General features: G+C 44.0%; 1 protein-coding gene across 1 annotated transcript; it reads right to left on the minus strand.

Annotated features, from left to right (window-relative positions):
• Nucleotides 1–932: 932 nt before the first annotated feature.
• LOC134345064 (extracellular calcium-sensing receptor-like) lies at nucleotides 933–25,371 on the minus strand. Its single transcript, XM_063045198.1, has 5 exons — nucleotides 25,114–25,371; nucleotides 19,825–20,658; nucleotides 18,859–19,086; nucleotides 2,496–2,619; nucleotides 933–1,840 (listed from the first exon to the last, which is right to left on the minus strand). Exons 1-5 carry the CDS (start codon nucleotides 25,369–25,371, stop codon nucleotides 933–935), a joined length of 2,352 nt encoding a protein of 783 aa, XP_062901268.1.
• Nucleotides 25,372–26,534: the final 1,163 nt, after the last annotated feature.

Below are 26,534 nucleotides of genomic sequence, written 5' to 3' on the forward strand. Positions count from 1 at the left end.
ACAAGTTTCCATCACCTAAAAGATATCTATCGATAAACCGACTTTAATCTGAACAAATTATTAAGGTTTCCGTTCTCCTTATCACATTACAACTTTTAGATTTTTCATAAATTCACTTTGACTCAACACAACCGTTTTATACTATTCTTGGTATCTTTATATCACGGACTTTATGCTATATTCCAGCATTTTCCAATTGTTATTCGAATTGTTCTCTTCAAACCTGCAGATTGGATGGCGGCGTGTGTTTGCTTTATCTTTTGCCGTTATTTTTTCTCACCACAGGAACCTATAAGAATCCATATAATTGTGGAAGTCGTGAAGTAAATTATCCATCTCTTTCGAACCTCTGGGACTGAGGCCACCAGGTTCTTTGAATAAACGTCCATCATTGCAGCATAGCCAGTGCTGTACTAGGTGTTGATTGTGATATTATTGAAACACTTGTTCAAACTGAGCACTTCCGACAATACCTCCAATATATTTGATCTCAGCTGCGTTAGATATTTTTTTGTTATCGCTTAATATCAGTAACACATAAAGAACTACCCGATAACTATGTTAATTGACTTGAACAACACAATATAAACATCTGTCGATTTTTTTTATCAACTCCAAATTCCAGACTAATAAGACGGCACATATTTTGTGTAAACTTAAGAGCAGAAGTTTCGACATGGCAAGTTTGACAGTGCATTCACCATAAATATACTGTAAATTGGACGTCAAGTTAGCTGTTGATCGCATACTAGGGTTAAACATTTTGTGCCCGCTTGGTCTAATCTGAACCATTTGGAGCATACTGTATACAATTTTCAAATGACTGCCTTCCCACTAAATTAAACTGCCGATAGGGCAAAAAGGTTAAAATCGGCATTTAATAATCTCTAATTACACACTGTTGCTACAATTATACAAAGGGCTGCTGCTAGTTAAGGTAAAGTTCCTTTCGCCATCATTTGCTTCTTTGTATTAAATTCCGGTTTCAGTAAGATAATGTAACATTTCGGTGCAAAAATACAGACGAGCAGACCGAAGCTCGATGCCCAAATAGCGAACACTTCTACGGCCACGGTGTATTTTCCCGGAGAGCTCACATAAACTGGAATAAAAGTTATCCAGACAGCGCAGAAGATGAGCATGCTGAAGGTGATGTACTTGGCGTCGTTAAAATTGTCCGGGAGTTTCCGGGCAAGGAAAGCAAGCACTAAACACACAACGGACAACAGAGCAATATAGGCTGACACTAAGTAAAATGCTGTCAATGAGCCTACGTTACATTCCAAAATAATTATGTCTCTGTAATGTTTCATATTTTTCAGGGCATAGGGAGGTGACACACTGAGCCAGCCAACGCAAACTAATCCTTGTAAAAAGGTAAGGAGGAAGACGCCCATGCGTTGCTGCGCCGGTCCGAACCAGTTCATCGTGCTACTTTTGGGTAGAGTTGCTTTAAAGGCAACCACGACAAGGATGGTTTTACCCAAGATGCAGGAAATGCAGAATACGAACACAACCCCGAAAGTCGTGCGGCGCAACATGCAAGACCAGCCGGACGGTTCGCCAATGAAGGCGAGCAGGCAAACAAAACAAAACAAGAGGCCGAAGAGGAGCAGGAAGCTGAGCTCTGAGTTGTTCGCTTTGACCATGGGTGTTTCTCGATACCGGTAGAAAATCGCAGCAGTGGCCAATGTAAAACACACGCCCACTAGAGCAAGCAACACTGATACCAACCCGAGAACTTCTCGAAATGAAAGGAACTCAACTTTCTTGAGAACACATTGGGTTTTTGCCTCATTAGACCAATATTCCGAAGGACACTTGATGCAATCCGAGGAATCTGGAAAAATAATCATTTCACAGACAAGTGAAAATCTACACATGCTGCAAATACAAGCAACACGCAGTAAATGCTGGCGGAACTCAGCAGGCCAGCTAGCATCTATGCAAAAAAGCAAAATCGACGTTTCGAGCTGAAACGGTTTGGCAGGACTGGAGAGAAAAAAACAAACTGAGGAGTATATTTGAAAAGTGGGGGTGGGAGAGAGAGAAACACTAGGCGATAGGTGAAACTTGCAGGGGAAGGGATGAAACACTCCGCTCGGAATTTGACAGGTAAAAGAGACAGATGGCCATGGACGAAAGGAAAAAAGGAGGGTGGAGTATGTGAGGAGTGCCGAGCGCACGACGGACTGTCAAGGAGATAACATCAGAGAGGAAAAAAAGTGATGGGAAATTGTGATGGTGGGGTCTAAAGCAATTGGCGTCGTTGGAGGCAACCCAAACGGAATGTAAGTTGTTGTTCCTCCACTCTATGTGTAGCATTATCACGACTGTGAAGGAGGTCATGGATGGACATATCATAATGGGAATGGGAAGTTGCATTCAAATTTCGCTGGTTCTAGTGGATAGAGCATAGAAGGTACATATTAAATAATCATTTAATACACAGAACTGCCGCATTGAGAAACATGGTTGTTGATCTCAGCACTTACCAGTGGCGTTGTTGAACTCACCATCGGCGCACTCTGCACAGTCAAAACAACATATTGGCTGCCCTTTCCTGCTTACTTTTCTTGTTCCAGGAAGACAGGTCTCTGAGCAAATTGCTCTTGGGATCTGAGGTTAAGGGAAAGTTACAGATAGTTTCCATTGGATGTGTAAAAACATCCTTAAAGCATGCTGAACAGCAAACAAAAAACTTTTGAAAGGGAGCCAGAGAAGTTTGAAAATATCAAATATAGGTGAACATTGAAGGAAGGTATAATTGCGCAATATATGCTACAGGACCTTGAAAACTGAGGGGATGGCGTACAGCGGACTGCAAAGCTTGAACGTATAGACATTAGTAAAGAGAATGTGTTCAGTTCTGGTAACCTCACTACAGGAAGAATGTGTATACTATAGAGAGAATTCAGTAGAGTTCACAGCGATGTTCCCTGGATTGGACAGCATCCCTCATGATAGTAGGTTCAGTAAACATGGCCTTTTACATTGGAGTGGTGGAGGATGACAGGTGACCTGATAGAGGTTTATAAGATGATGAGGGGCATTGATCGTGTGGATAGTCAGAGGCTTCCCGCCCCCCCCCAGGGCTGAAATGGCGAACACAAGGGGAATGTTAGAGGTAAGTTTTTAACACAGACAGTGGTGGGTGCGTGGAATGCTCTGCCAGCGATTGTGACAAAGGCGGATACAGTACGATCTTCTAAGGGACTCAGAGCTAGCATGCAGCTGGAGCTTTGAAAAATAGAAGCCTATGCGTGGTGTAATCTCTGGGCTGTTTCTGGAGTAGGTTACGTGTTTGGAACAACACTGTGGATCGAAGGGCCCCTAATGTGCTGTGGATCTCCCTGTTCTATGTTCTAATACGATAGAGAAACATAGAAACACAGAAATCCTACAGCACAATACAGGCCTTTCGGGCCACAAAGCTGTGCCGAATATGTCCTTACCTGAGAAATTACCTAGGGCTCCCCATAGCCCTTTATTATTCTAAGCTCCATATACCTGTCCAGGAGTTTCATAAAAGCCTCTATCGTATCCGCTTCCACCACTGTCGCCGGCAGCCCGTTCCAGGCACTCACCACTGTCCCTGAGATCTTCTCTGTATCTATTTCCAAGCATCTTAAACTATGCTCTCTCGTGCTAGCCATTTCAGCCTTGGGAAAAAAACCTCTGACGTTCGACAGGATCGATGCGTCTCATCATCTTCTACACCTTCACTAGGTCGCATCTGATCCACAGTCGCTGCAAGGAAAAATGGCCGAGTTCACTCAACCTAATCTCATAAAGCATACACCCCAATACAGGCAACATCATGATAAATATCCTCTGCACCTTTTCTATGGTGTCCATATCCTTCCGGTAGTGAAGCTACCAGAACTGAGCACAGTGGTCCAAGTGGGATCTGACCAGGGTCCTATAGCTGCAACATTACCTCTGGGCTCCTAAATTCAATACCACGGTGTTGCATCCTATCGGAGTCCCACTGTAACCTCTGACAGCCGTCCATACTATCCACAACACCTTTAACCTTTGTGTCCATCAGAAAATTTACTAACCTATCCTCCTATTTCCTCATCCAGTTCATTTATAAAAATGAGAAAGAGGAGGGGTCCCAGAACAGATCCCTGAGGCACACCACTGGTGACCGACATCCACGCAGAATATGACCCGTCTCCAAACACTCTTTGCTTTCCCTGAGCAAGCCAGTTCTGGATCCACAAAGAAATTTCCTCGTGGATCCCATGCCTCCTTCCTTTCGCAAAAAGCCTTGAATGGTGTACCTTATCACATGCCTTGCTGAAATCCATATAAACTATATCTACTGCTCTACCATCATCAATGTGATCAGTTACACCCTCAATCAGGCTCGTAAGGCACGACTTTTCTTCCGCAAAGCCATGCTGACCATTCCTAATCATATTATGCCTCTCCAAATTATAATAAATCTTGCCTCTCAGGATCTTCTCCATCAGCTTACCAACCACTGAAGTAAGACTCACTTGTCTATAACTTTCTGGGCTATCTCTGCTCCCTTTCTTGAATAATGGAATACACCCGCAACCCTCCAATCCTCTGGAACCTCTCTCGTCCCCATTAATGATGCAAAGATCATCGCCAGACGCTCAGCAATCTCGTCCCTCGCTTCCCACATTGGTCTGGGGTACATTTCCTCCAGTCTCGGTGATTTATCCAACTTTATGGCTTCCAAAAGCTCCTGTACATCCTCTTTCTTAATCTTCACATTCTCAAGCTTTTCAGTCTGCTGTAAGTCATCCGTACAATCGCCAACATTGGTTTCCATCGTGAATACTGAAGCAAAGTACTCATTTAACTACCGTTGTTATCTCCACGGGTTTCATACACACTTTTCCACTTTCAACCTTGATTGGTCCAATTCTTTCACACCTTATCCTCTTACTGTCAGCATACTTGTAGAATGCCTTGGGATTTTCCTTAATCCTGTCCGCCAAGGCCTTCTTATGGCCCCTTCTGGCTCTCCTAATTTTTTATTCAGCTCCTTCCTGCTAGCCTTATAATCTTCTACATTTCTATCATTACATAGCTTTTTGAACCTTTCTTAAGCTCTTATATTCTTCTTGACTAGATTTACAACAGCCTTTGTACACGACGGTTCCTTTACACTATCATCCTTTACATAGAAACATAGAAACATAGAAAATAGGTGCAGGAGTAGGCCATTCGGCCCTTCGAGCCTGCACCGCCATTTATTATGATCATGGCTGATCATCCAACTCAGAACCCAGCCTTCCCTCCATACCCCGTGACCCCTGTAGCCACAAGGGCCATATCTAACTTCCTTTTAAACATAGCTAATGAACTGGCCTCAACAGTTTGCTGTGGCAGAGAATTCCACAGATTCACCACTCTCTGTGTGAAGAAGTTTTTCCTAACCTCGGTCCTAAAAGGCTTCCCCTCTATCCTCAAACTGTGACCCCTCGTTCTAGACCTCCCCAACATCGGGAACAATCTTCCCGCATCTAGCCTGTCCAATCCCTTTAGGATCTTATACGTTTCAATCAGATCCCCCCTCAATCTTCTAAATTCCAACGAGTACAAGCCCAGTTCATCCAGTCTTTCTTCATATGAAAGACCTGCCATCCCAGGAATCAATCTGGTGAACCTTCTTTGTACTCCCTCTATGGCAAGGATGTCTTTCCTCAGATTAGGGGACCAAAACTGCACACAATACTCCAGGTGTGGTCTCACCAAGGCCTTGTACAACTGCAGTAGTACCTCCCTGCTCCTGTACTCGAATCCTCTCGCTATAAATGCCAGCATACCGTTCGCCTTTTTCACCGCCTGCTGTACCTGCATGCCCACTTTCAATGACTGGTGTATAATGACACCCAGGTCTCGTTGCACCTCCCCTTTTCCTAATCGGCCACCATTCAGATAATAATCTGTTTTCCTATTTTTGCCACCAAAGTGGATAACTTCACATTTATCCACATTAAATTGCATCTGCCATGAGTTTGCCCACTCACCCAACCTATCCAAGTCACCCTGCATCCTCTTAGCATCCTCCTCACTGCTAACACTGCCACCCAGCTTCGTGTCATCCGCAAACTTGGAGATGCTGCATTTAATTCCCTCATCCAAGTCATTAATATATATTGTAAACAACTGGGGTCCCAGCACTGAGCCTTGCGGTACCCCACTAGTCACCGCCTGCCATTCTGAAAAGGTCCCGTTTATTCCCACTCTTTGCTTCCTGTCTGCTAACCAATTCTCCACCCACACCAATACCTTACCCCCAATACCATGTGCTTTAAGTTTGCACACTAATCTCCTGTGTGGGACCTTGTCAAAAGCCTTTTGAAAATCCAAATATACCACATCCACTGGTTCTCCCCTATCCACTCTACTAGTTACATCCTCAAAAAATTCTATGAGATTCGTCAGACATGATTTTCCTTTCACAAATCCATGCTGACTTTGTCCGATCATTTCACCGCTTTCCAAATGTGCTGTTATCACATCCTTGATAACTGACTCCAGCAGTTTCCCCACCACCGACGTTAGGCTAACCGGCCTATAATTCCCCGGTTTCTCTCTCCCTCCTTTTTTAAAAAGTGGGGTTACATTAGCCACCCTCCAATCCTCAGGAACTAGTCCAGAATCTAACGAGTTTTGAAAAATTATCACTAATGCATCCACTATTTCTTGGGCCACTTCCTTAAGCACTCTGGGATGCAGACCATCTGGCCCTGGGGATTTATCTGCCTTCAATCCCTTCAATTTACCTAACACCACTTCCCTACTAACATGTATTTCGCTCAGTTCCTCCATCTCACTGGACCCTCTGTCCCTTACTATTTCTGGAAGATTATTTATGTCCTCCTTAGTGAAGACAGAACCAAAGTAATTATTCAATTGGTCTGCCATGTCCTTGCTCCCCATAATCAATTCACCCGTTTCTGTTTGCAGGGGACCTACATTTGTCTTTATCAGTCTTTTCCTTTTTACATATCTATGAAAGCTTTTACAGTCCGTTTTTATGTTCTCTGCCAGTTTTCTCTCATAATCTTTTTTCCCCTTCCTAATTAAGCCCTTTGTCCTCCTCTGCTGAACTCTGAATTTCTCCCAGTCCTCAGGTGAGCCACTTTCTCTGGCTAATTTGTATGCTACTTCTTTGGAATTGATACTATCCCTAATTTCTCTTGTCAGCCACGGGTGCACTACCTTCCTTGATTTATTCTTTTGCCAAACTGGGATGAACAATTGTTGTAGTTCATCCATGCAACCTTTAAATGCCTGCCATTGCATATCCACCGTCAATCCTTGAAGTGTCATTTGCCAGTCTATCTTAGCTAATTCACGTCTCATACCTTCAAAGTTACCCCTCTTTAAGTTCAGAACCTTTGTTTCTGAATTAACTACGTCACTCTCCATGTTAATGAAGAATTCCACCATATTATGGTCACTCTTACCCAAGGGGCCTCTCACGACAAGATCGCTAATTAACCCTTCCTCATTGCTCAAAACCCAGTCCAGAATAGCCTGCTCTCTAGTCGGTTCCTCGACATGTTGGTTCAAAAAACCATCCCGCATACATTCCAAGAAATCCTCTTCCTCAGCACCTTTACCAATTTGGTTCATCCAGTCTACATGTAGATTGAAGTCACACATTATAACTGCTGTTCCTTTATTGCACACATTTCTAATTTCCTGTTTAATACCATCTCCGACCTCACTACTACTGTTAGGTGGCCTGTACACAACTCCCACCAGCGTCTTCTGCCCCTTAGTGTTACGCAGCTCTACCCATATCGATTCCACATCTTCCCGGCTTATGTCCTTCCTTTCTATTGCGTTAATCTCTTTTTTAACCAGCAACGCCACCCCACCTCCCCTTCCTTCGTGTCTATCCCTCCTGAATATTGAATATCCCTGAACGTTGAGCTCCCATCCCTGGTCACCCTGGAGCCATGTCTCTGTGATCCCAACTATATCATAATCATTAATAACAATCTGCACTTTCAATTCATCCACCTTATTACGAATGCTCCTTGCATTGACACATAAAGCCTTCAGGCGCTCTTTTACAACTCTCTTAGCCCTTTTTAATGCTTGCCCTGGATTTGTCGGCCTGCCACTTTTACTTTTCCCCTTTGTACTTTTTGCTTCTACGCTCACTTTACACCCCTCTGTCTCTCTGCACTGGTTCCCATCCCTCTGTTGTGAACTAACCTCCTCACACCTAGCCGCTTTAATTTGATTCCCACCCCCCAACCATTCTAGTTTAAAGTCACCTCAGTAGCCCCCGCTAATCTCCCTGCCAGGATATTGGTCCCCCTAGGATTTAAGTGTAACCCGTCCTTTTTGTACAGGTCACACCTACGCCAAAAGAGGTCCCAATGATCCAAAAACTTGAATCCCTGCCCCCTGCTCCAATCCCTCAGCCACGCATTTATCCTCCACCTCATCGCATTCCTACTCTCACTGTCGCGTGGCACAGGCAGTAATCCCGAGATTACTACCTTTGCGGTCCTTTTTCTCAACTCCCTTCCTAGCTCCCTATATTCTTCTTTCAGGACCTCATCCCTTTTCCTACCTATGTCATTGGTACCTATATGTACCAGGACCTCTGGCTCTTCACCCTCCCACTTCAGGATATCTTGGACACGATCAGAAATATCCCGGACCCTGGCACCAGGGAGGCAAACTACCATCCGAGTCTCTGGACTGCGTCCACAGAATCGCCTATCTGACCCCCTTACTATCGAGTCCCCTATCACAACTGCCCTCCTCTTCCTTGCCCTACCCTTCTGAGCTACAGGGCCAGACTCTGTGCCGGAGGCAGGGCCACTGTCGCTTCCCCCGGGTAAGCTGTCCCCCCCAACAGTACTCAAACAGGAGTACCTGTTGTTAAGGGGCACAGCCGCCGGGGTACTCCTCATCACCTGCCTTTTCCCCTTCCCCCTCCTAACCGTGACCCACTTGTCTGCCTCCCGTGGCCCCGGCGTGACCACCTGCCTTCCACTCCTCTCTATCACCTCCTCGCTCTCCCTGACCAGACGAAGGTCATCGAGCTGCAGCTCCAGTTCCGTAACGCGGTCCCTTAGGAGCTGCATCTCGATGCACTTGGCGCAGATGTAGACGTCCGGGAGGCTTGGAGACTCCAGGGCCTCCCACATCCGACACCGAGAACAGCAAACTGCCCTCACAGTCATAATGCCCCTCTCCTCAAATAGCAACAGAAAATGAATGTTACCTGTCTCACTGGAACGTATCTTCGCAGAACTGCACGCAAATATCCCCTGAACATTTGTCACATTTCTTCCGTAAGTTTTCCTGAGAACAGGTTTTTCCCATTTATGCTTCCGAGTTCCTGCCTGATAGCCTCATATTTCCACTTACTCCCCAAAGCTATGATAAACGAATAAAATTCTGATCGCCATATTCAAATTGCTGTCCCACTGTGAGATCCCACAGCAGACCAATACCAGATCAGGAACAGCTTCTCCTCTTGTAGACTAATCTACATACTATGTGAAGAAACCTTCTGGAACACACCAAACAGGCTTCAACGCATCTAAACCCCTCGCTCTCGGAAATGACAATCAATATTTGGGAAATTTAACTCTCCTACCTCGACAACCCTGTCATTATTACATCTTTCCAGAATCTGTCTCCCTATCTGCTGCTCAATGTCTTCCCCTTTTCTGCAACCGTGAATCTATCTCTGATTAACAGTGCCACACTCCCACCTCTTTTGCCTCCTTCCATGTTCTTTCTGAAACATCTAAAGCCTGGCACCCGAAGTTACCATTCCTGCCTCTGAGGCAACCAAGTCTCTGTAATAGCCAGAACATTATACCTCCGAGTCCTGATCCACGCTGTAATCTCATCTGCTTTGTTCATAATACTCCTTCCCTTAAAATAGACATGTCTCAAACCATCGGTGTGAGCGCGACCCTTCTCTATCACCTGCCTATCCTCCCTCTTGGACTGTCTCTAAGCTTTCTCTATTTGTGTGCTAACCGCCTCTTCCTCCGTCTGTTCTGTTTGTTTCCCACCCCGCAGCAATCCTTGTTTAAATTCTTCCCCGTAGCCTTAGCAAACCTCCCCGCCAGGATATTTATCACCCTGGGATTCAAGTGCAACCCGTCCTTTTTGAACAGGTCACTCCTGCCCCCAAATAGGTCGCAATGATCCAGAAAACTGAAAACGCTGCCCCCTGCTCCAGTCCCTCAGCCACGCATTTATCCTATACTTCACTCTATTCCTATACTCACTGTCGGGTGGCACAAGTTTTAAACCAGAGATGACTACTTCTGTGGTCCTGCTTCTCAACTTCCTTCCTAACTCCCTGTAGACCTCCTTCAGGACCTCTTCCCTTTTCCTGGCTATGTCGTTGGTACTAATATGTACCACGGCCTCTGGCTGTTCTCCTTCCCACTTCAGTATATCTCGGACGCCATCAGAAACATTCCAGACCCTGGCACCAGTGAGGTAAACTACCATCCGTGCTTCCATCTGATGTCCACTGAAATGCCTCTCTGATCCGCTAACGATAGAGTTCCCCATTACTGCTGCCACCCTCTTCCTTTCCCTACACTTGTGAGTCACAGGGCCAGACTCCGTGTCAGTTGCACAGCCACTGTTGCTTCCTCCGGGTAGGCCGCTGCCCCCAATAGTACTCAGGCAAGAGTACTTATTGTCAAAGGGTACAGCCAGTGTAGTTCTCTCTTGCCTATGATTACTGCCCTTCTGTTTCATGAATGTTATCCACTTGTCTCTCTTCTCAGGCCCCGTTGCGGCTACCTGACTATAGCTCTTCTCCGTCACCTCCTCACTCTCTCTGACCAGACGAAGGTCATCGAGCCTGATCTCCAGTTCCCTAACATTGTCCCTAAGGAGCTGCAGCTCGACGCACCTGGCGCAGATGTTTCCGCCCGGGAGGCTGGGAGTCTCCTGGACCTCCCACATCTGACACCGATCACAGATCATCTGCCTCATACACATTCTTCCTGTCGGTATTCTACAGATTCAACCTACCTCGCCTCGTCCCGTTATCGCCGAAGCCCTGTTAAGCCAAAACCTTCCTACTCTGTCTCCCTCTACTCCGTCGCCCACTCCTCCAATACCAGGTCTATTGAATCTGTCTTCTTTTAAACTCTTCTCGCTGTTCTCACTAGCCTAATTGTGCTTGCGCAGTCGTGCCCCGATAAAACAGCTGAAGAAATAAATCACATTATACGTATAAAATGTTTAGCCACAAAGGGGAGATTTTGCGAAAACAACTACTTGGCGAGAGTGGAGAAAGAGGGACGCTTTGTCTCACAACAGAGGGCATGAATTCTGGAGTTCCAAATCATGAATAGTTTGCCCGAAATAAATTAATCTGGAGAATTAAATATCCACAGCTCAAATTATTCGCATGGCACTCAGACCATATAAGAAAAGAAGTCTGTAAACCACGTTTAATTCTATGAGCCTGGGAAGTTGATTGCCAGTACAGGGTGCCGACTGTTGTATCTTGTTGACGGTCAGGATGGAGAAAGGCTATAGGCTGGTACTGCAGAACACGCTTATGGCCATTCCTTTCAACAACCGGTATACTGCTGTTGATTCTGAGGGTGTTCGGATGGTGCGGCACAGGAAAACCAGGTAGCTTCTGACACTGAGCCTTCGATGTGAATGAGTTGAGCGATGTCGTGAAGTAGCGGCTGTAGCGATAGGTCATCGATGGGTTAAGGGAACAGAGAGGTGGTTTGTGGACAAGCAGATTTCCAGGTGGTATATTCCTTCCCAGATTCCAGGGTCAGGGATATATTCTGAACGAGTCCACAACATTCCGAAGTTCAAGGGTGACACGTCAGAGGTCGTGGTCAACATCGGCATCAATAATATGTGTAGGAAGCGTACGAGGTACCGCAAACTGGGTTCAGGGAGATATAGTAATGGATGGGAGTCCCATGGTTCTTATGTAAGGGTTGCTACCCGTTGCACGCACAGGCAAGACTAGAAATAGGATGGCTGTACAGTTTAACACGTAGGGAAGAAGTTGGTGCAGGAGGGATGGTTTCATCAGGAGGGATGGTTTCATAATTTTGGATTGTTGGTCTCTTCCAGGGTAGATGGGACTTGAAGAAAACGGACGTGTTGCATTTTAATTTGTTGTGCCTAACATCCTTGCGAGAAGGTTGAATGGTGCTGCATAAGATGGCTATAAATATAGTTGCAGAGTGATGTAAATCAGAACTCTAGTGCAGGTTGTAGAGTGGTTATACGTAACGATGGTGTTCAGCCTACATGTCAAGTGTGCAATGGAATTCTTTACCATGGTGAGGATAATGTTCTGCCTTGTATATATTTATTTGAAACGTGTATTGTAGGAAAGGTGGATGGATCTGCCCGTGGAACTATGCATTGCGGCCATTTGTATAGTAGCTCAATGCTCCAGGTTTACATTGACTTAGACATGATTATAGGAGGAGGGATGGCATTACTAGTCATGCAAAATGTCAGGGAAGTGCCCAGATAGGACCTACTACAGAACCCGTTTACTGAAGCTATATGGGTGAAAATGAGGAATAAGGGGATGAGCACATTAATGCGATATTATAGACCACCCAACACCCTAAGGGATTTAGCATAGAAATTTTGTAGAGAAATCACAGACTGTTGTAAGAAACATGAGGTTGTGATAGTTGGTGATTTCAGCTTTCCACATATTGAATGAGACACTCATACTGACAAAAAAAACTGACTGGGACAAACAGGATAATTTCCTTCATCAGCAAACAGTGGTCCCAGCTGCAATGAGTATGACTCTAGATCTTCTAATAGGGAATGAGAGTGGATATGTGACCGATGTCTGTGCAGGTAAACACTGTATCTAGTTTCAAAATAATTATGTAGTAAGATAAGTCTGGTCCGTGGTTTGAGATTCTAATTTGGAGAAAGCTCTGTGTTAATGAGATTGAAACGATCTGGCAAGTGTGGATTATGAGAGGTGTTTTTTTTCCCGACAAAAGCGTTCTCAGTAAGTGGGAGGCCTTCAAAAGTGAAACTTTGAGCGTACAGTGTGTGCATGTTCCAATCAGAATAGAAGGTTCATTTAACTTTGGTCCTGGTGAGATATTGAGGCCAGGTTAAGAAACGAAGATGGCGCAGAGCTGGTATAGGCCTAAAAGCAAATTGGGAAAGAAAGTAAGAAAATAAGTCCACAAAACCGTAAGACGTAGGAGCAGTTTTAGAATATCGAGTCTTCTCCGTCATTCCAACACGGTTGTTCCAGGATCCCGTTCAAACGCGTACACCTGCCTCCCCCTGCATATCGTCTGATCCTACGACAATTAACTTCCGCCTTAAATATATTCACTGAATTGGCCTCCAATGCAGAATGTAGCAGAGCATTCCACAGATTCACTACACACTGGCTGAAAAAAAGAAATAATATTGCCTTTCCGCTTTTCTAAAAGGTCACTGCTCAATTTTGAGGTTGTGCATACCCGCACGACAGAAAACGTCCCTTCCACTTCCACTCCATCTATTCTTTTCAACATTAGGCAGGTTTCAATGAGATCACTCTGCGTTTCTCTCAAATACCGCGTGTATACGCCCAAGGCTGGCAAACGCCCCTCATATATTAAACCCTTCATGCCTGGAATAATCGTCATTCATCTCCTCTGGACACTCTCCAATGACTATACATCATTTCTGAGATATGGGTACCAAAACTGTTGACAATGCTCCAAGAGGGAACTGGCATGTATCTTATAAAGACTCAGCATTATCTCCTTTTTGATGTCCTTTTTTCCTTTTTCCCGATTTTATTTTGAATATTAGGAGTCTTGCACGAGGGCTAGTGATCTTTGAAACTTCACCCCATTCAGATACTCGTCCGCACAATGATTCCTTTTATCAAAATGCATAGTCATGCACTTCCCAACGCTATATTCCGTCTGACAATTTTTTCCTATTTATTTACAATTTGCTGAAGTCATCCTGTAATCCCGTTGCTTCCTCAGCACTACCAACCCCTTCCATCTTTCTTTGTATCATCCACAATCTTTGCCGCAAAGCCATCAAGTCCGTTACTCCAAATCATTGAAAAGCAATGTGAAAAATTGCGGTCCCAGTGCTGATCCCTGAGGAACATCACTAGTAACTGACAGCAAAACAGAAAGGGCTCCTTTTATTCCTAATCACTGACCCCTGCCTCCACTCCGCTATCGATGTCAGTACCTTTTCTGATCGGATTTAAACTTGTTAAGCAGCCTCATGTGTGGCACCTTCTCAAATGCCTTGTGAAAACCCAAGTAAATTTATTCCACTGGCTCTCCTTTTTCCACCATGCTCGATACTTACTTGAAGAAATCTAACAGATTTGAAGGCCAAAATTCCTTTACAGAAACCATGCTGACTTTCACGTGTTTTATCAGTAGTCTCCAAGTACCTCGAAACCTCATCCTTAATAACAGACTCCAACATTTTACCAACCACAGAATTTAGTCTAACGGTGCTGTCGTTTGGCTACCTCTCTCCACTGAAGAGTGGAGTGATATTTGAAATTATTTGGTTCTCCAGGTCCATGCCTGAATCAAATATTTCTTGAAAGATTATGACTAACGCATCCGTTAACTCCTCAGCAAACTCTCTCAGAACTCCGTTAGGTAGTGCATCTGGCCTAGGTGACTAGTTCACCTTTAGATCTTTGCGTTTCCCTTGCACTTTTTCTTTTGTATAGAAATGATACTCATTCCGGCTCCCTGACACTCACTGGCATATGGCACACTGCTAACGTTTTCCACAGTGAAGACAGATGGAAGGTACTAATTTCTTTGTCCCCTATTACTACCTCAGCAGCATCATTTTTCAGTGGTCCAACATCCCCCCTCCCCCCTCCGTTTTACTCTTTATATAACTGATAAAAGCTTTTGGTATCACGCTTTATGTTATTGGCTATTTTGCCTTCATATTTCATCTTTTCCACTTTATTGCTTTTCTAGTTGTTTTTTGTGGATTCAAACAACCTCTCACTCAGTGTTGCTACCATATATACGCTTTAATTGGCTTTCATGCCGTCTTTAACTTCCAGTGTCAGCCACGGCTGCCTCCCTCTGCCATTTGAGAACGTCTTCCTCTGTGGGGCATATCTATCCTGCGCCGTGTGATCTATTACCAGAAACTTCAGCCATCTCTGCTATGCCGTCATCCCCACCAGTATCCTCCTCCAATCTACCTGGGCAAGCTCCTCTCTCATGCCTCTGTAATTCCTCTTATTTCATTGCGACTCTGATACATATGACATCCGCTTCTCCTTTTCAAGTTTCCGTATGAATTCAAAGATATCATGATCACTGCCTCCTAACGGTTCCTTTACATTCATCTCCCTAATAAGATTTGCGTTATTACACAGCACCCAGTTTAATATAGTCTTTCCCCGAATAGCCTCAAGCACAAACTGCTCTAAAAAGCCATCTGATAGGCATTTAACATATTCTCTCTGTTGCAATTGGACTCCAACCTGATTTTGCCAATCCCCTTGCATATTGAATTCACCATTTCAATGGTGTCATTACCCTTATTACACATCAGTTTCAGCTCCCTTTGAAATCTCAGCTCCACATTTTGGCTACTATGTGAGGGCCTATATATGATTCCCAATTTTTTTTTACATTTTCAATTTCTTAACTCCACCCACAAAGATTCAACATCCTCTGATCCGATGACATCTCATTCTATAGATGACATACAATCTCCGAACTATGGCCTTCTTATAACCACGACTCATGATGCCCCGTCCATGATACTTCCCAATCTGTAAATGCGCCAAGAGTCTGTCCACTTCATCCCAAATGCTGCGCTTATTTAAACACAGCACCTTCAGTACTACATTCTTCGTCCTTTTGAATTTTGCCCCTGTAGAACAAGTTAACTCTTTGCTCTGTCTGCATTTGTACCCAATCAGTGGATTGTCCGTCATTACATTCATGTCACATCCTGCTGGCTAATCCAGAGCACTACGATACGGGTTCCAATCCAACTAGCATATTATTTTAATCCAAGAGCTCCAGTAAATCTTCCCGCAAGAATATTGGCGCTCTTTTGTTTCAAGGGCAACTCGTCCCTTTTGTTCAGGTCCCACCTGCCCCGGAAAGAGGTTACAATTAAATCTGAATCCAGAAATCTGAATCTCTGCTTGCTGCTCCAATTCCTCAAGCACACGTTGATCTGCAACTTCATTCTATTTCTATCCTCACTGTCGCGTGGTACAGGATGCAATCCCGAGAATTTCTCCCTTGAGGTCCTGTTTCGCAGCTTCCTTCCTAACTCCCTGTATTCGTTCTCCAGGATCTCCTCAATTTTTCCAGCTATGTCTTGTTACCAATATGTACCACAAATTCTGATTGCTCAAGCTGCCTTTTCGGGATATTCTGGACGCGTCCGGAAATATTGTGGATACAATCTACTATCCGTGCTTCCATTTCACGTCCTCATAGTCGTCCATCTCTCACCCTGAACATTGAGTCCCCTATTACGGCTGCCATCCACTTCATTTCCCTACCCTTCTGAGATACAGAACCAGACTCAGTGCCAAAGGCTCGGCCACTATTTCTTCCCTAGGTATGTCGTCCCCCGCCAACAGTAGTCAAAATGGAAAAATTATTGTTTCGGGAGACCGCCACAGGTGTGCCTTCCATTTTCCGATGTTCTCCCTTCCCTGTCCTGAAAATCACCCTTTTATCTGAGGCCTGTAGCCTTGGCCTGACCATCTCCCTGTAGCCTGTCTACCGCTGCTTCACTTTCCATAATTAGCTGAAGGTCATCGAGGTGTAGTTCCAGCTCCCTAACATTGTTTTTGACGAGCTTCACCTCAATTCACCCAGCGCAGATGTGGCAGATCGGGGTGGCTGGGAGTGTCCTGGACATCACATAATACCCAGAACAGAACGCTTCTGTTGTATCTGGACAGTACTCCAATCAACTCTTTAGGCAAGCTTCCATGTCAGTCCCCGTGAAAGGCTTTGCAAAGGTCCAGAAGATAGCAATCACTGTCTTGCCGTACACGAATAGTATATGACATACAAGAGTGCAATTAATAAGGATGTCAGGAGGGCTAAAAACTGGCTGTACTAGACAAGGTGATGGAGAATCCCAAGGGCTTCTACAGATACATTAAGAGAGAAAGGGGCAATGATCGTCTTTTGGGAGATATCGTGGTAATCTAATATGGAGCTAAACGAGATGGGGGAGATTAAATGGCGACAAGGTGGTAGTATATGATTGCCTAACTGCCTCTAGGTCTGTGAATGGTGGCATGCTGCATGGGTCGGCGGTGGATCCGTTGTTGCTTGTCATCCGATAGGACAATCTGGATGATAATTTTGTAAACTGGATCAGTAAATTTGCCGATGACACAGAGATGCGGGTGCAATGGACAGCGAGAAAGACCGTTAAAGCTTGCAACCTCATCCGGGCAGCCTGGAAGTATGAGCTGAGAAATGGCAGATGTAATTTCCTACTGAGAATTGGGAGTTGTTGCACTTTGAGAAGGCAAACCCGGAAAGCACTTATGCCGTGAGTGGTAGGGCACTGCGGAATGCGGTAAGACAGAAGGATCTAAGCATACAGTTTCAAAATTCATTAACAGTGGCCTTATAGGTAGATAGGCTGATAAAGAGAAGTTCTGAAATGTTGGTCCGAATAAATCAATATACTGACTACAGGATTTCCGATGTTATGTTGAAGCCGTGCAAGACGTGTTGGATATTTAATTTAGAGTACTATGTACAGTTGTTGTAAACTACTTATAGGAAATGTATCAATAAGATTTAAAACGTGCAGAAAAAATTCACAAGAATGTTGCCAGGACTTGAAGACCCGAGTTACAGGAAAGGATAAGCTAAGTTAGCGCTTTATTCACTCAAGCATAAATGAATGAGGAGAGTTTATGTAGAGTAGACTAAATCATGAGTACAGACAGGATAAATACAAACAAATTTTTTCAACAGAGTTTTGGTGAGACTATAACTGGAGGTCATGGGTTTGAAGGGAAAGATGAAATATTTAGGTGGACCATGAGACGGGTGGTGAGATCGTGAAACGAGCAGCCAACGGAAGTGTGGACGTGTTTAATTTCAAACTTTAAGTAAATTTTACATAGTTATTCAAGGCTATTGTGCGGGTACAGCTCGATGGGACTAGGATGAGCAATAGCTCTGCATGGGCTAGATGGACAGAAGGGCCTGTAGTGTTCTTTGAATCGTCAAAGCCAGTCTGGCATTGTAACGCTGTTCTCAAGATTAGTAAATATTATTGGGCGAAGAGAAATGGAAAACATAGTCACACAAGATCGCAGCGTGTAGAAATAACCCACTCGGCTCTTCCAGCCTGTCGTAACATTCAATCTGATCATATCCGAATTATGCCGTCTTCAACTTCCTTTTTCTGACAAATCCCCGTTATCTTCAATTCTTTTCGAATATCCATCTGCATTTAATACATAACCTATCATTTACCACCCTCTTGCAGAGAATCCCGGAGATTCACCAACATTTTGGAGGCTTAGTAACGACGGGTACCACAGTTTAAATGATGAGCGTCTTACCTCGTGAGTGTTTCCCCTTGTTCGATCAGCCCTAACTGTTCAATCAATCTCAAATCTACCCTGAGGACCTATATCATTGAAAAATATCATCGCTGGTTTTCTAAACTTTTGAGCAAACAGACTAAACTCTGGAGACTGCACTTTAATATCAATACATTAGGCTAGAGCATGATTAGCAATATGTTTCTATATTATCACCCATATCCAAGGTATGCAACCATTTTTCATTTTGCCAACGGGAGTAGATGGTAAAAGAAGGACCATACCTTATTTCGCTTCGTGTTCCACCTGATTTTCTCGACATTCAAAACGAGCTCGTGCCCTAACGGTGCCGAGCCGTCATAATATCCGACGTATACAATGTCAACGCTCCCCTTGAAATTCGCTTGTAAGTTCACGAATTCGTATCGTGGAACGGGGTCTCCATTTTCATCAAAGTATGTTGGTTCTCCTGTCTTTGCTGTGAAAGTCACCTTGCGGAGGTAATGCAGTAACTGGGGGAGGGGGTTTTGGAGAAGAAAGCAATGGAGACTATTCCTTAATCTGGGTGTGGATTCAGCCTACTTAAGTGCAGACATACACATTTGCGATAAACGTAAATTATTGATTTGTGCTGCATGATAAGCACCGCATAAAGACGAGAAATATATTTAAGACTGCCAAGGGAAGGTTGCAGCTACTTTAGAAATATTATAGGGGATTCCCCAGATATTACCACCAAATAAGATACTGTGGTTTTAGATCCGAGGGAGGTCCTCAAACCCGTTCTCTAAACTTGCATACCATTGCAGTACCACGGGAGTGGAACCCTGTTCGATATACAGTCAGGTGCTGACCTCTCACACTACCTAATAAAGAGTAATAAAGTCCCCAGGGAGCTACTATAGAGAAAGCAGGAGAGTTCTACCAGTGATCTTGCAAATATTCATGCTTGAATCATTATCCTCCGTAAATGAACTCAGCGTGCATCGCAGTTATTGGAAGAAATTGTTATCCTGTACATTAGATACTGCATTCCCCACTGATTAAGATATTGACGTACTAAACATTTGAAACCATTTTCTGAGAATAAGTGTTTGGCCATCACAAAGGGAATCTATTGCTGAACTATAGAAGATAGTGGTTGCATACTCGAAAACGAAAATGGAACACGATATATGATTCAGAATATTCTCATGACTGATGGCCTTCAAAATGGGGTTCTTGCTTTATAAAGAGAATTGCATGCCTACCTGCCATGGCTCGAAATTTGCAATATGTGCGCATGTATGATTCCTAAAAGGTCCGTCGCCCTCTACACAGGTTAACAGATTGTGAAGTGCATGAGCGATGGAGTAGACAGCTGTATACACGTGGTATGAACTCCCATCCGTTATTGCCGAAAGGTACGCATTTTCCATCCCTTCCATCCGTTCCTTCCCTGTACATTGCCTAGTTTGACCCGGAGACTTCCCCAGTTTTGCCCCGTTGTCTGTGGCAAAAGAGCAGGAAAACACAGTTTCCCAAAATTCCCTCACCAAATTATTGCCAGGAAACTTAGAAGGATGGACGTTATGGAGAAAATCTCTGAGATCATCTATCTCTGTCCGTCGGGTGGTTGGACCGATTGTGCCTCCGAGATAAATTACTCTTTCTTCAGGGAGGAGAAGATCGGCTGTCACCCACGCCTCACTCCCAATCCACTGTACACCGGTGACATTTTGACGCACAATTTCATTCAATAAAATTCGCATATCACCAACGTGAACAAAGGCCACCACTACTTTAGTGGACGCCTGCTTAATCACCTGGACAATTTTTGTGATTTTCTCTGGAGGGTCTGTCCTGTAAAATGACTCAGAGTAGGCAATACAAACACCAAACTTTTCCACATGTTCCACAAATCCTTGCATTCCAAAATTACCGTATTCGGTGTTACTCCTAATTGTTCCAATCCAAGTCCAGCCAAAAGTTCTCACAAGCTCAGCGAGGATTTTGGACTGGTACTGATCGCTGGGAATAGTTCGAAAAAACGTGGGATATTCACTTTTATCACTGAGGCAGGAGCAGGTGGCGTAGTAACTAACCTGTTGAGATGAAGGTAAATTAATTTTGAAATTTGAATATACAGCATTAAAAAATAGAGCGTTACTTGCACAATTTACAACGTTGCATAAACTGCTTACTGATTACTCTGTTTATAAAGCTAAGGTTAGCCACATCAGGTTCACTGCTGTCAATTTTGGTCGCTCGATTACCTGAACGATGCAGTGGCTTTCGATAAGCTGCAGGCTGGGATTACAAAGTTGCTGCCTGCATCAGACGACCTGTGCTATAAGGAGAGTTTGGTCAAACTTCACTTCACCAAAGTGAAACTTCATTTGATCGGGAGGATTAGGGGATAAGTGATAGAAATATGTAAGATTATTGAGAGTCACAGGTAGGGTGGAATGTCGGTGTTTCTTTTTTTTTTTTATCTCCAGCAGTTCTTATATCACATACAGGCATTTGAGATGAGAGCCAGGAAATATCAAAGGAGGTATACACCACTTTTTTTCTTTCACAGTGTTCCATGTCTTGACTGTGCTGCCTATTGTGGTGAAGGAGGTAAATAGGAGAAAGACATTTGAGAACTTCTCAGATGGGTACTTAACTGTCAATAGAAAGGAAGAAGATGTATATTCTGCGGACGATAAGGACTAGTTCAACTGATTATTTAAATAATACTTTAATTATACCAGCTCAACACATCAACCAATTGGAAGACTCCTGGGTTGTATTGTTCTATGTTTAGTCTTCTACGTTCTATTACAGCAAAATGTAACAGAGGATATGTTAACATGTGTACAATGAATGCAGCATAACCACTTTTTGCATATTTCAAAGACTATAAAATCTCACGATATAAAGTAAATTTTTTGTTGTTATTTTATCCAAGTTAAAGCATCACTGTTGAAGACCATATGACCATAAGACAAAGGAGCAGAAGTAGGCCATTCGGCCCATCGAGTCTGCTCCGCCATTTTATCACGAGCTGATCCATTTTCTCCTATTTAGTCCCACTCCCCTGCCTTCTCAGCATAACCTTTGATGCCCTGGCTACTCAGATACCTATCAATCTCTGCCTTAAATACATCCAATGACTTGACCTCCACTGCTGCCCGTGGCAACAAATTCCATAGATTCACCACCCTCTGACTAAAAAATTTCTTCGCATTTCTGTTCTGAAAGGGCGCCCTTCAATCCTTAAGTCATGCCCTCTCGTACTAGACTCCCCCCATCATGGGAAACAACTTTGCCACATCCACTCTGTCCATGCCTTTTAACATTCGAAATGTTTCTATGAGGTCTCCCCTCATTCTTCTAAACTCCAAGGAATACAGTCCAAGAATGGACAAACGTTCCTCATATGTTAACTCTCTCATTCCCGGAATCATTCTAGTGCATCTTCTCTGTACCCTCTCCAACGTCAGCACATCCTTTCTTAAATAAGGAGACCAAAACTGCCCACAGTACTCCAAGTAAGGTCTCACCAGCGCCTTATAGAGCCTCAACATCACATCCCTGCTCCTATACTCTATTCCTCTAGAAATGAATGCCAACATTGCATTCGCCTTCTTCACTACTGACTCAACCTGGAGGTTAACTTTAAGGGTATCCTGTACGAGGACTCCCAAGTCCCGTTGCATCTCAGAACTTTGAATTCTTTCCCCATTTAAATAATAGTCTGCCTGTTTATTTTTTCTGCCAAAGTGCATAACCATACACTTTCCAACATTGTACTTCATTTGCCACTTCTCTTCCCATTCTTCCAATCTATCCAAGTCTCTCTGCAGACTCTCCGTTTCCTCAGCACTACCGGCCCCTCCACCTATCTTTGTATCGTCAGCAAACATAGCCACAAAGCCATCTATTGCATAATCTAAATCGTTAATGTACAATGTAAATAGAAGCGGCCCCAACACTGATCCCTGCGGAACACCACTAGTAACCGGCAGCCAACCAGAATAGGATCCCTTTATTCCCACTCTCTGTTTCCTGCCAATCAGCCAACGCTCTGTCCACGTATGTAACTTTCCCGTAATTCCATGGGCTCTTATCTTGTTAAGTAGCCTCATGTGTGGCACCTTGTCAAAGACCTTCTGAAAATCCAAATATACAACATCCACTGCATCTCCCTTGTCTAGCCTACTGGTAATTTCCTCAAAAAATTATAATAGGTTTGTCAGGCAGGATTTTCCTTTAAGGAATCCACGCGGAGTTCTGCCTATCTTGTCATATGCCTCCAGGTACTCTGTAACCTCATCTTTAACAATCGACTCCAACAACTTCCCAACCACGGGTGTCAAGCTAACAGGTCTATAATTTCCTTTTTGCTTCCTTGCCCCTTTCTTAAATAGCGGAGTGACATTTGCAATCTTCCAGTCCTCCAGAACCATGCCAGAATCTATCGACTTTTGAAAGATCATCGCTAATGCCTCCACAATCTCCACAGCTACTTCCTTCAGAACACGAGGGTGCATTCCATCTGGTCCGGGAGATTTATCTACCCCTAGACTATTCAGCTTCCTGAGTACTTTCTCTGTCGTAATTGTGACTGCGCACACTTCTCTTCCCTGCCACGCTTGAGTGTCCGGTATACTGCTGTCTTCCTCAGTGAAGACTGATGCAAAAAACTTGTTCAGTTCCTCTGCCATCTCCTCATCTCCCATTACAATTTCTCCAGCATCATTTTCTATCGGTCTTATATCTACTCTCACCTGTCTTTTACTCTTTATATACTTGAAAAAGCTTTTAGTATCCTCTTCGATATTAATTGCTAGCTTCCTTTTATAGTTAATCTTTTCTCTCTTAATGACCTTCTTGGTTTCCTTTCGTAAGGTTTTAAAAACTTCCCAATCCTCTCTCTTCCCACTAATTTTTGCCTCCTTGTATGCCCTCTCTTTTGCCTTAACTTTGGCTTTGACTTCTCTTGTCAACCACGGTTGCATCCTTTTCCACTCAAAAATTTCTTCTTTTTTGGAATATACCTGTCTTGCACATTCCTCATTTCGCGCATAAACTCCAGCCACTGCTGCTCTGCTGTCTTTCCCGCCAGTGTCTCTTTCCAGTCAACTTTGGCCAGTTCCTCTCTCATGCCACTGTAATTTCCTTTACTCCACTGAAATACCGACACATCAGATTTCGGCTTCTCTTTTTCTAATTTCACAGTGAACTCAATCATTTTATGATCACTGTCTCCTAAGGGTTCCTTCACCTCAATCTCTCCAATCACCTCCGGTTCATTATACAATACCCAATCCAGTACAGCCGATCCCCTAGTGGGCTCAACAACAAGCTGTTCTAAAAAGCCATCTCGCAGACATTCTACAAATTCTCTCTCTTGAGATCTGGTGCTGACCTGATTTTCCCAATCTACTCGCATGTTAAAATCCCCCACAATTATCATAACACTGCCCTTCTGACAAGCCTTTCTTATTTCCAGTTGTACTTTGTAGTCCACATACCTGCAGCCGTTTGGAGGCCTATAAATAACTGCCATCAGAGTCCTTTTACCCCTGCTATTTCTTAGCTCAACCCATAAAGATTCTGCACCTTCCGATCCTATATCACCTCTTTCTAATGATTTAACGTCATTTCTTACCAATAAAGCCACGCCTCCCCCTCTGCCTACCTTCCTATCCTTCCGATACACCGTGTATCCCTGGACGTTCAGCTCCCAGAGACATGCATCCTTTAGCCAGGTCTCAGTGATGGCCACAATATCATACCTGCCAATCTGTAGCTGAACAACAAGATCATCCACCTTATTCCTTATGCTGCGTGCATTTAAGTACAACACCTTAAGACCAGTATTTGATACTTTTTGCTTTGATTTCACTGGAACTTTATTGCACTGCAACTCATCCCAATGGCTACAAATTTGCCCCATCACCTGCCTGTCTTTCCTGACATCTTTACTGCTCACTATCTTAGATTTATTTCTGTTTTTCCCTTCCTCCGCTCTATCATTCCGGTTCCCATCCCCCTGCCAAATTAGTTTAAACCCTCCCTAACAGCTCTATTAAACTTTCCCGCCAGGATACTTGTCCCCTTCGGGTTCAGGTGTAACCTGTCCTTTTTGAACAGGTCATACTTCCCCCAGAAAAGATCCCAATTATCCAAAGAATCTGAAGCCCTGCCCCCTACACCAGTCTCTCAGCCAGGCATTCATCTGCCTGATCCGACGACTCTTGCCCTCGCTAGCACGTGGCACAGGTAGCAATCCCGAAATTACTACCCTGGAGGTTCTGCTTCTCAGCTTCCTTCCTAACTCCTGGAAATCGCTCTTCAGGACCTCCTCCTTTGTCCTATCTATGTCATTGGTACCAACATGTACCAAGACAACTGGCTGCTCACCCTCCCCCCCTTTAGAATATTCAGGACCCGATCAGAGACATCCCATACCCTGGCACCTGGGATGGGATCTTATGTATGTATTGGTGCTAATAAGGAGACGGTACCATGATAATAAAAATGCAATCGAATAGTTGAGACGTTACCAGCGGTATCCCGAAGGAACCGATTGTCCTGGCGGTTACGATGGAATTTGTAGATAGTTCGCAACCTATAATGGAGGCGACGTTGGAGGAACCTCGACATTGAGGGTATTCAATCGATTCGTCTTCTCCGTTGATCAAAGCGAGCGCTGCTTTCGAAGCGATCGCGGGGGACGAGCAGTCATCATGGATCTGATACCCGAGTGTGATCCCCGGAAGTAGATTCTCATTTTGGTTTATTTCTTCAATGGCAAAGATCATCGTTTGCGCCAATCGGAAATTTGCTAGCCAAAAACTGTGGGGTGATTGCAGCAGGAGGTGATAAATATCTTCAGATTACCAATTCAATCAGGAAATTGCATTAGAGAATTTTGAATTTGAAATTTTAAAAATTTAACAATTTTCTTTCTATCGATACAGGGTGTCACAACACTGACGTCGAATTCGGATGCACACAATTTCACCAGCTCAATAGACATAATTCGTTCCATTTTACAATAAACAGGTTTCAAGAGACGACTCGAATGGAATCATATTCCTTGAAGTTTGTGCCCGACCTCGACGTGAATAACAAGGTCAAAGCAACACAGAAAAAATGGTGAAGTAACTCAGCATGTCAGACTGTGTCTACGGAAAGAAAGTCAACGTTTGCCGTTGTCGGTCGAGACCCTTCGTCAGTGTTGGATAGGAAAGGGGCATACTTCACATGGTCATCGAGCCGGAAGACAGCAGCCTTTCCAGTTCTGATGAAAGCCCCCCCGCCCCCAAACACCGGCCGAATATTCTCCTCCTTCCGTCGGCCTTGAGCTCCTCCAATACTTTGTGTGGGCCGTTCAAGATTTCCAGCAGCTGCAGAGATTCTTTTCCCTTATAGCAAGAACGCAGTGCGCTCAGGTGATGAGAATCTCTGCAGCCGCTCTGCATTAGTCAGTTTACTCATGCGAATAATCGAAAAGTTTTGTGAGATGTTGTGCTCAGATAACTCTGATTAGAAATATTACGGACACAAACTGGAGGAATTTTAAGTGTTAGTGGACAGAATCTTATTAGAAATGCCAAATAAAGGTGCTGGAAATCTTTACTCACGCACAGAAAACGCAAGAGGAACTCACTAAATAGTCTACATTTCCGGCTGAGTTCCCACATCAAGACTCATCATGATATACGTGTCTTCAAGTGATTTTCATCATTATCTCTGAACTGTATTCAAATTGGGTGATATCAATTAAATTTAAAGACACATAGAACATAGAAAAAATTAGCATAGGTCATAGAAAAGTTGTGCTAAGTAATTGCCCTGCTTATTCAATGCCAAACTAAACGAATCGCTTCTGCCTACACAATATCCCTCTCCCTCCATTTATTATACATTCACCGAAGTACTATTGAAATCGTTTATCATGACATTAGAAAACAGCAGTATA

The sequence above is a fragment of the Mobula hypostoma genome, chromosome 4 (genome assembly GCF_963921235.1).
Source record: "Mobula hypostoma chromosome 4, sMobHyp1.1, whole genome shotgun sequence".
In the NCBI taxonomy this organism is placed as follows: domain Eukaryota; kingdom Metazoa; phylum Chordata; class Chondrichthyes; order Myliobatiformes; family Myliobatidae; genus Mobula; species Mobula hypostoma.